We start from the raw sequence: 11,806 nt of genomic DNA on the forward strand, positions 1-11,806 counted from the left end.
GCTTTAAGCGGTTTCTCCAAATTCACCTGAAAATGCAACTTTCAATGAATTCTGCAGCCTCAAAATGATTCAACCCCTTCATGGCAAGCATCTTTAGTACTTAGTGGAGCACCCTTTTGCTGTTATGACCTGCTGCAAATGAGATGCAAAGCTGGAAGCCAGTTTCTGGCAGCGTTCCTGAGGGATCTTAGCCCATTCCTTATGAGCAATGGCCTCCAGTTCAGTAATATTCTTGGGTTTTTGTGCTGCAACTGCCTTCTTCAAATCCAACCAGAGATGTCCTATGAGGTTCACGTTAGGTGGCTATGATGGCCACTGTAGAATCTTCCTGGACTTCTTCTGCAACCAAGCTTTGGTGGAATTTAATGTATGCTTGGAAGTTCCATTAGGCCTATAATTTCCTGATACTTCAATTAATTCATCTTTCCTTCCACATGCTGCAGGTTTCCAGTGGCAGAGGATGCAAAGTAGCCCCAGAGCATCACCGAGCCACCACATGCTTAACTGTAAGAGTCTAAATGACACACAGCACTGTACCTGGTGCCAGTGATATAGGGGCAACTGCAAATACCCCTCAAATCAAAGTCCACATCACCCAATCTCAATAATATTCTTAATTATTTATTCCAGCATCATGGCCCTGATGCTGGAATAAATAATTAAGAATATTCTTGAGCTTAACTGTAAGCAGGGTGTTCTTTTCAGCGTATGCTTCATTCTTCTTCCTCCAGACATACCGCTGATCCATTGGGCGGAAAAGTTTCTGTTTTGTTTCATCGCTCCACAGAACTGAATCCCAAAACTTCTGTGGCTTATTTATATGATTTTAAATATATTGGAGCTGACTTTTCTTGTGCTTTTGGGTAGCAGCAATAGTGGTGTATGTCTTGGAGTTCTGGCATGGAAACCTTCTGAGTTTAGTATGCACCTTACTGTGCAAACTGAAACAGTGCGTGTTGCCACCAAGTCTTTCTGAAGGTCTTTTGCAGTCACTCAAGGGTTTTTCTCAACCTGCCTTCTCATAAATCTGGTCCCAGCCCTTGATAGCTTTATTTTTCTGCCCCGTCCAGGTAGTGAAACCACTGATCATTTAACTTTGAACTTGCGAACTATGATTCCAATGGTGTCTCTAGGAACATTTAGTGCCTTTGCTATATTTTTGTATCCTGTTCCTTGTTTGTGAAGGGCGATGATCTCGTCTCTTAACTTTTTGGACCAATCTTTTGACTTGGCCATATTTCTAACCTGCAGTCAAACGTGATACTCAACAAACCCCTAGCCAGTTCAGGTATTGGATGTGTTCTAGCGCAAGCACACCTGGTGTATCTAATTAAGTACTTGATCAGTTGCATCAGGTGTGCTTGAGACAACACCTGTTTTGCATATTTGTGCTGCTGTGAGGGATTCTATTCAGGGGGTTTAATAATTTTGAGACTGCAGAATTCACTAAAAGTTGGATTTTCAGTTGAGCTATTTCTTCTGCTTTTGTTTGATTTGTTCATTGCAAAACAGCTGGAAGTCTGTACATTTTGACAATAAACCTGCTTTGCAATGGGGTTTGAATAATTTTGATTACAACTGTATATACCATACACACACACACACACACACACATATATATATAAAATAAGATAATGCTATAGTTTCAGGCGCCTGCATTTATGTCATTTTGAGAAATATGTATGACATTATTGGTACAGCCCATGTATCAGGTACAACAATACCTACACTGATAAAAATCTTACTTCTGTTCCTCTTTACTCTACACTTTGCAGCTCTCCCTGTGGTTTTTATTGAAGAACTGAGAAGTGAAGTAACTTCAGAGGGACAAGCGGTTACTTTGCACTGTGAGCTGAGTAAGGGAAATGCTTCAGTGTCATGGAAAAAGGGTAACCGCGTTCTCAAAGCCAGTGACAAATATCTTATGTTAAAAGAGGACGGAGTAGTTGAGCTGAAAATTCAAAACCTTGAACTGAATGACGCTGGGAGCTACACTTGTGTGTGTGGAGACCAGCAAACTACTGCGTCCTTACAAGTACAGGGTAAATATATGTCAACGCTTCATAAATTAAATTTACATGGCACCCTCTTCACTCATAGCTCTCTGTCCTCGTACTTTTCCCCCCCTCATTTTTTCTCTGCTTCATTACATCATAATTACATTTATATCATATTACTCACTCATCTTGCTTTAATTCATTATACTAATTTCACGTTTTGTTTGTGTTGTCCTATGGGTCCTATGCAATAAAGTTACATTTTAAAACAAGCTGTTGCCGAATTCATAAAAGTAAAATTGAAATCGCCAAACAAAATCACTCACCACATTTCTTTATTACAAGACTACATAGCAACTAATATTAAGTTAAAATGAAGTCATTTAACCTCTGCAGGGTACATTGGCTGCCGTTTTTACTTTGAAGGGGCGAGACCGTGTAATAGCCCGATGCCTCCAGGAATGAAGCATGTTGTAATATCACGTCTTGGCGCTTTTGACAAAACATGCGCCATTACAGGGCAAAAATAAAAACACCCCATAAGAAAATGATGATGTACAGTGTACGTCCATGTTGTTAAACTCTGTAGTAAAAAAACTGAGAATATTTAAACAAAAGAACATGTTACTTAAATATTTCTAATTTTAAAAATATTCTTTGCATGAAGAAAAAAAAAGTAAAAGCTGTTTAAATGTTAGGTGAAACAAACAGGAAGTGTATGATTGTGTGCATCTGAGTCCTGGAAATCTGTTGCTCACTGGCTGATAGGAACAACTCATGTAACAACAATGTTAAGTTGTATTATTTGCTGTGTATCATAGTGTTCACATTGTGGAATGCATACAATTTTCTCAGAGTTACTTTTATGAAGCTGTTGAAGCTGCATTTAAGCCCCTTCATTAAACAAACCTGTACCCACAAGTTAAGACACAGTAGTCATAAATCATTCATACATCATTCCAGAGCCTTGCACTTGAGCAATTGGTTTTGTGAGTGCTAGGGAAGGACTGCTTAAATTCTCACTTGAGTGATAATAAACGTGGGTGTCAATTTTTTTTTTCTTGGCTGGAAACCTTGTCCACTGGCAGCTTTATAAATAGATCCGCTACTCTTTAGTCTACTGTTAAATTTAAAGTTTGGCTCAAATACATATTTATAAAATATACTTAATTATAATTAATATTTATAACCCTTAACAAAATGCATTATTAAAATGTATAAAAAAATATATAATTTGTTTTTCATGCATTCATTTATGTATGTATGTATGTATGTATTTGTTTAAAGCCAATTTAGGTTTTAATTTATTGAGAATCAGTATAATCAAAGTTTTGACTATCTGTAAGCAATCCATAAAGTAAAATAGAATGAAAGTCCGTTTATATTGGGTATAGTTTGCTACTTGCTTAGTCATTCTAAGGGTTAATCCCCAGAAAACTACACTATTTTTGCCTGATAATTTTTCTAATGAACAGCACACATCTCCTATGTGTAACGGTGTCATAACACATCATAATTATGGAATACTTAGCATGTTGGACAATCCAGTCCCCATATTTCTATATTTGAAAGCCTTAACCTATTTTTAAATATGCATTTATTATACATTGTTCTTCATGTATTAGCGTGTGCATCTCATCTCATATTGTCTTTGATTCATCATATCATTTGTTCAGTCCTCATGACATAACTTTGTCATCTTCTGGATTTCTCTAAATGTCTTGGCCATATTGGACCTTTGTGCTTCATTCATACTATGTTGTTGCTTCCTTAGAGTTACCTGCACTTTTTAAAGAAGAACTAAAAAATAAAGAAGGAACAGAAGGCGAAAGTACCACTTTGTCATGTAAACTGACAAAGCCCAAAGCCCGAGTGGAGTGGAAGAAGGGTCATCAAACAATTAAAGCTAGTGAAAAATATAAAATAAGGCAAGATGGTGTTACCACCGAGCTAACCATCAACAATCTAGATTTGCAGGATTCTGGAAATTACACATGCGTGTGTGGAGAAGAGGCAACTACCGCAACCTTGACTGTGATTGGTAAACATATTTTACAATTGCATTTATTTGTTAAACTAGATTTTTGACAACCAACTGAACAATAGTAACCTCACATCGGACCAATTATTGCTTATTGCAATTTTGTCACCTCTTCTTTTTCACAAATATTTGTTTTCTGTTATGTTATGTTCAAATAAACTAATAAAACAATTAGTTAAGCAAATGAGAGTGATCTAAATGTTCAATAGTAAACCCCAATAGTAAATTTGTTTGTGTTGCATTTTTTAGAATTACCTGCTCGCTTTAGTACTGAATTAAGAAGCGTTGAGGTTACAGAAGGAGGAACAGCCACTTTGCAGTGTGAAGTGACTAAGCCTTCTGCATCTGTTCAGTGGAAGAAAGGAAATACAACTCTCAGGTCAAGTGAGAAATATGACATGAGGCAAAGCAAGTCTTCTGTTGAGCTGTTAATACTTGATATAGATCTAGCTGATGCGGGAGAATATACCTGTGTCTGTGGTGATTACAAGACATCTACATCAGTAACTGTGAATGGTAATTTTTAGTCATACTAATTATAATCATTACATTTTCTTACAAGTTTAATGGTTTTTATACTAAATATAAAATTATGATTGATAAATATAGTTTGTCATGATATAACAAGTATAATAAATTACCTGCCTTCTTTGTAAGTTAAACTGAAATCTAATGGAAAAACTATGGTATTGTATTTGCTTTCTCAACACAAGGTGTTTTATGTCTTTTATTTGATTGTGTATTTATTTAGCTGTATTTTATTTCTTTATTTGACAGTAGTCAAATGCATCAGATTAGTTAAGCCTACATTTTTTTTATTGATGTTAGAACTACCTATTGTGTTCAAAGAAGAATTGGGAAACATTGAAGTTATTGAAGGTAAGGCTGCTACACTGCATTGTGCACTGAGCAAATCCAATGTTGCTGTGGATTGGAAGAAAGGAACAAAACTACTGAAGCACAGCTCCAAGTACACCTTGAGACAGGACGACCATGTGGCTGATCTCGTCATACACAATGTTGAGCTAAATGATGCAGGAGAGTATACTTGTTCATGTGGTAACACGAAGACTACTGCCTTGGTGACAGTTAATGGTAAAAGCATCCAATCTGTAACTTACTTATGTGGAATAAAAGTGTAAATAATAATTTTTACTAATAATCAAACCTCTTTGTATTTATATATTAAGTTTTAACTCTTTTAAATATACCTTATAGTTCTATTATGATTTGGTAATCAGTGTATAAAATAATATTATATAATAATAATAAAAATAATAATATAAAAGAATGTCAACATCCACTACAACTCATTTTCTCTACAGGCCTTGTAAGTGTTTATCATGTGGATGGGAGGCCAAATAGGATATTACAGTCACACAAGAATGGAATAAAGAGCAGAATTTTGTTTGCGAAAATAATTTTACTTTAGTATTATTATTATAGTATTATTATCGTGATAGCATTTTGTTTGTTCTGCTTTACTTTTCCACCTGCCAAATATTATCTCAATATATATTTTGTCTTAGTCCTATGGACTAATTAAAAAGATCAAAGATCTATTGGGATTTTTTTGTGACCACCTCTGCGCAATCTTAGATTTGACTGTAAAACATTACAACAGTGTCTTATGCAAGAAGAAGCTCAATTTTTTTGACCGGTGCCTAACATGGGAGGAATTTACTTTCTTTTGACTTTAGCTCTCCCAGCACGATTTAAAGAAGAACTAAAGAGTGTTGAAATCACAGAGGCAGAAACCATCACACTTCAGTGCGAGCTCAGCAAACCAGATGTGATTCTCAAATGGCTGAAAGGAACAGATGAAATTAAATCTGGGGACAAGTTCAAAATAAGACAAAGGGGCACAATAGCTGAATTAGTAATCAGTGATCTTAGCATAGCAGATAGTGGTGACTACACTTGTGTGTGTGGAGAAGAGAAGACAATAGCCAACCTCACTGTGAAAGGTAAATGTAACTTAAAAATGGTGTCTGGCATTTTAATTGACACAATGGGGCCAATTTATCAAGCTCTGTATGGAGCTTGATGCCCCTTGTTTCTGGCGAGCCTTCAGGCTCGCCAGAAACAGAAGTTATGAAGCAGCGGTCTAAAGACTGCTGCTCCATAACTTGTCCACCTGCTCTGAGGCCGCAGACAGAAATCAATCCGATCCTATAAGATCGGGTTGATTGACACCCCCTGCTAGTGGCCAATTGGTTGCGAATCTGCAGGGGGCGGCATTGCACCAGCAGTTCACAAAAACTGCTGGTGCAATGATAAATGCCGGCAGCGTATGCTGTCTGCATTTATCGATGTGCAGCGGATATGATACACTACATCGTATCATGTCCACTCGCACATTCATAAATTTTCCCCTATAGGGCTAGATTTCAAGTGGTGCAATATAGGAATTAGACCAACTGCGCTAAAGCAGAAGGTAGTTATGAATAATTTCCAATGTTCTTCACATAGAAAGTGTTATTTTTATTTTCAAATAGCTATTTTTATATATATATATATTATTAAAAAAAAGAATATATATCTATACCTATATATCTATATGAATATATACACATGTTGAAGAAGCAGCAATGCAATACTGGGAGCTAGCTAAACACATTAGTGTGCCAATAAAAAGACATGTATATGTGCAGCCACCAATCAGCAGCTTCTGAGCCTACCTAGGTAACCTTTTCAACAAAGGATATCATACCAAGGAACCAAACAAATATATGTGAGTCACTATGTATATATTATATATTATATACAGTATAGGGTCTTTTACTGAATAATGTAATAAAATGTATATGAAATATATTGTCAAAAATCAATTTGCTACTTAATATATGTTGCCATAAAAAACTGATTTGGATATTCAGGTAGAAAATACTGGAAATTGCAAATCATTTTGCACAAATTTAGAACATACGTTAAGAAAAATACTTGGACATTAAATGTGTATTCCAGTTAAAACTTTAGTACTAAATGATGCATTTGATAATACATTGAGTTGGTTACATTTTTATATTTTTTGACTTGTTAGCAGTAATAGAAAAGATAAAGCTTATTTCTAGTTGTATCTTTGGTTATTTCCGCAAATGAGACATTGCGTGACTGGATTTAACTACCAATTGCTGATTGGTAAACCATTTTCTTTGTTCTTCAGCATTGCCCGTTATGTTTACACGACCACTCCAGAACAGTGAAGCTCAGGAAGATGATACCGTAACATTGCAATGTGAAGTGTCCAAGCCTGATGCACCAGTTGAGTGGCGAAAAGGAGGCTTAGGTCTACAGGCTGGTAGCAAGTATGAAATGAAACAGCGGAAAAATATTGCAGAGTTGTTAATTCACAACCTGAAGCTTGAGGACACTGGAGAATATAGCTGTGATTCTGGGGACCAGGAAACCAAAGCATACCTAACAGTGAAAGGTAACGTGATTTGGAAACTATATCTTTATTTAAGTTTGAATTTTGGGATATAGGCATCTGCAAAGGGGTGATTTAGGGAGTTTAGTAAATACATTACAGGCTGTAAGTTCTATGGGGTAGATTTATTAATAGTCGAGCGGACATGATTCGCTGTAATTTCTAGTAAATTGCTTGTGCAATGCCGCCCCCTGCTCACTGGCGGCCAATCGGTGACTAGCAGGGGCTGTCAATCATCGCAATGATTTCAATCCGCCCCTAAAAACTCTAATTGATTGGAGAGTTTGCGTCCTAATTTCATCCAGTATGGGGGGTAGATAATCTCAGTGTCTTTTGCCTGTATGCAAAACCAGTGTTACATTTTAAAAGTTTTGGGGATAATTGATAAGTCCTTTTACTGAGGAATTGAAAAATTGTCCATAAATGTGTCATTAAAGGGACACTAAACACCTTGAGATTTGTATATAAATTATTTAGTTATGCATAATGAAATGTATTTGCAGTATATTTTCATTGTTTATTTGCCCCTTGTATGTGATTTAACTCTGAAAATAGAGCAATTTATAATTCTGAGAACTTGAAATGCACCTTGCTGTCTTCCTAAGGCTAACTGTGCTACATATATATCCCTAATTGGATTTATCAGATAACACCAAACCAAGCATTTTATACTAACTTTGTGTCAATGGCTAGCCTTGTTGTCAGCAAACTAAAGCTCAGATTGGCTCCTCCAAATAAGGAGAATGGTAGGTGGAGTTTGGCTATTGAAAAATAATTGCAGTAAAACGGATGTTTCTGTTTTAAAAAGAGTAAGACTTGGCTGATATGTTTCAACACAACTGAAATGTCTTGTGATTAGAAGGTGTTTACTATTCCTTTAAGTATTCAATTAAGTATTACATTTTTATTGTTTAAAAAGATAGATAATCCCTTTATTACCCATACCCCAGGTTTGCATAACCAACCCAGTTATATTAATACACTCTTTACCTCTGTGATTATCTTGTATCTAAGCCTCTGCAGACTACCCTATTATCTCAGTTCTTTTGACAGACTTGCTGACTTCAAAAAACCTAAGAAAAACAGGATTACTTTAGAGACCATCCTGGAATCATTTGATGATCATCAAACTACTTTAGAAGTCATTTGCACATAATCAGACATCATCAGGCTTGTAAAGTCATCAGCTAAGGTAACAAATTCTGTCTGATGACTTCAGAATAATAAACAGATTACCTTACGGATTACTTCACAAGCATGAATAGTCAGTGAATGACTTTAGAGTCATCTCATTTAAATATTTCGGCCTGTGGGCAGATACTTCAGGATGGCTTCTGATGACCAGTCTGGAGTCATTAATTACTTCAGAATGACCCCAGGAAGATCATCCTTTATGAATAGGGACTTTCATAAGAGTGAGCAGCATGTTATCTATATGGCACACATGAGCTAGTACTGACCAGCTGTGAAAAACTGCCAAAATGCACTGAGATAAGAAACTGCCTTCAAGAGCTTAGAAATTAGCATATGAGCCTATCTACGTTTAGCTTTCAAAAAATAATACCAACAAAGCAAATGTAATGATAAAAGTAATTTGTAAAGTTGTTTAAAATGACATGCCCTATCTGAATCATTAAAGTTTTATTTTGACTAGATTGTCACAACCATATGGATTGTGATCAGACAGGACCTGCACATATTACGAATGGGGCTATTTTTCAGGGATATGATAATAAAAAAGTGCTGCTGATAAACAATAAAAATGGTTGGTTGGAAACCATTAACATGACAATAATTATCAAAGAATAGACTATAATCATCCTCCATGCTTGGAAAGAACTAATCTCTCTAAATACACATAAATAAAATAATGGTTGTTTGACAACATTATTGTTCAACTACAATACACACAGAATGTTAACTGCTTTTTGCTAAAAGAGAGCTCTTGAAAGACCTCAAGGTCACATCTATTTGAAATGCTCCGTCTACACTTTTCTTTTTCTCTTGTTAGATATTTTCCTATGATTCTTAAGCCACCAATCAGCAAGCGCTACCCAGGGTTCTGAACCAAAAATTGGCCGGCTCCTAAGCTTACATTTCTGCTTTTTCAAATAAAGATACCAAGAGAACGGAGAAAAATTGACAATAGGGGTAAATTAGAACGTTGCTTAAAATGGCATGCTCTATCTGAATCATGAAAGAAAACATTTGGGTTTCATATCCCTTTAAAGTACTCCAAACCCATAAAATAATGTATCAAGACTATTCATATTTTTGTGCTGTTTGTGAATTTTAACATGACAGTAAACTGTCTAGGAAATTATGTTATGCCTATATTTCAAATAAAGTTGCTTATACTTAAAGGGATAGTCAAGTCAAAATTAAACTTTCATGGTTCAGATAGGACATGCAATTTTAAACAAATTTCCACTTAATGTTTATCATCAAATTTGCTTAGTACTCTTGGTATTCTTTGTTGAAAGCTTCCTAGGTAGACTCATATGCTAAATACTAAGCCCTTCAAGACCACCTCTTATCTCAGAGCATTTTGACAGTTTTTCACAGCTAGAGAGCGCATGTGTTCCATATTTATAAAATTGTGCAAACTCCCGTGGAGTTATTTATGAATCAGCACTGATTGTCTAAAATGAAAGTCTGTCAAAAGAACTGAAATGAGGGGGCAGTCTGCAGAGGTTTAGATGCAACGTAATTACAGAGGTAAAATGCATATTATGCAAAACTGGGGAATGGGTAATAAAGGGACTATCTATATTTTTAAACAATAATAATTTTGTAGTAGACTGTCCCTTTAATATACTGCTATGTCAGAAGGTATCACTTATAACACATTCTTTTTTTTTTAGGGTGAGTAATTAGATAAATAGATTTCAGTTCCATGAACCCAAAAATATGGGCTCTGGGTTAGAATTTCCCCTTTCAACTGATTTGAGACTTCTGACATTTTAATTTAATTTGCTGTCACTAAAGTGATAGAGAACAGTTTAACAGTAGCCAACATAAAGTGTCAAGGCAGAACAAATACCACTTCCCATAAAAGGAAAGCTACCTGAATCCTAATGGTTAGAACATCATTTTCTTTTAGCCTTAGTGATGCATATTGTGTAGGTATACAGTAAATAATAAATAAAGCAGCTGTTTTCTAATGACACCAATTTCACTTGAGAGAGGTGAGATGTTTATAGATACGTCCGAAAAAGGAATCAGGAAATCGACTGCTCGCTAACATTCACATATTTCCTGTAAGTTTCACTTTAAGTTTTAAAAAATAGATTTACTTAATCATTTTCATTCAAAAATATTTTTTATTTTTCTATTTGTTCAAGATAGAAAAGTTTGTTCATTGAATAGCTGTCCAGGTCATTCAATGAAAACTTAGCCTAACATTTTCCTTGGATAGTTATGCTATTAATAGTACTATTACAGAAGACAAAGTATTAGAATAAAAATGTATTTGTTTGCTCCAAACTGACAGAACATAACATGGCTCTCTGAGATGGTTACCATGACAAAATACAAGCCAGATCTTCTTCCATATGGTTTTTTTCATACATATTCTCTTGTTTTTTCTCATACATAAACTAAATAATTGTATTATCAGTTTTATCAGTTGCGTACATGCTAGTTGTATTTTTTTATTTATACCATTTACTTGCGTCTTCAGGGGTTTATATTTCTAGGTACAAACAGTGTAAAGCTTAAACAGACTTCCAATTACCAACATACGTTTTTAAGTGCCTTTAAATCTGTAATTCAGCGGCCAGCTTGACTGACATTATTTGATTGATGATCCTTAAATAGACTGGTACATCTGATGTAAATTTGTTCAGTAGCTTAATATGTTATTGTAGAAAAAGGCAAACTTTCGGCTAGATTACGAGTTGTGCGTTAAGGTAAAAAAGCAGCGTTAACAGGTCCTAACGCTGCTTTTTTTACGCCCCCTGGTATTACAAATCTTACAGGTATAGGTGTACCGCACACTTTTTTGGCCTTACCGCAAATCAACTTACGTAAATTTCGTAAAGGCTTTTTTCTATGGGACTTCCATAGCGCCGGTATTACGAGTTTTTCCTGGGAAGCCAAAAAGTGAGCGGTACAGCCTATACTGACAAGATTCCTAATGCATTTTAAAGTCAGTAGTTATGAGTTTTACACTACAATGCTGTAAAAAAAGTACACTAACACCCATAAACTATCTATTAACCCCTAAACCGAGGCCCTCCAGCATCGCAAACACTAAAATAAAATTATTAACCCCTAATCTGCCGCTTCGGACATTGCCGCCACTATAATAAACATATTAACCCCTAAACCGTCACA

At 35.5% G+C, this 11,806-nt stretch overlaps 1 protein-coding gene across 1 annotated transcript in view; it reads left to right on the forward strand.

Moving 5' to 3' along the window:
* The window catches only part of OBSCN (obscurin, cytoskeletal calmodulin and titin-interacting RhoGEF), a 937,038-nt gene that overhangs the window by 292,300 nt on the left and 632,932 nt on the right, over positions 1-11,806 (forward strand). Inside the window, 6 exon segments of the mRNA XM_053713767.1 lie at positions 1,776-2,042; positions 3,772-4,038; positions 4,288-4,554; positions 4,867-5,133; positions 5,739-6,005; positions 7,205-7,471. Of these exon segments, the coding sequence (XP_053569742.1) occupies positions 1,776-2,042; positions 3,772-4,038; positions 4,288-4,554; positions 4,867-5,133; positions 5,739-6,005; positions 7,205-7,471 (1,602 nt within the window).

Source organism: Bombina bombina, chromosome 5 (assembly GCF_027579735.1).
Source record: "Bombina bombina isolate aBomBom1 chromosome 5, aBomBom1.pri, whole genome shotgun sequence".
NCBI classification, from domain to species: Eukaryota; Metazoa; Chordata; class Amphibia; order Anura; family Bombinatoridae; genus Bombina; species Bombina bombina.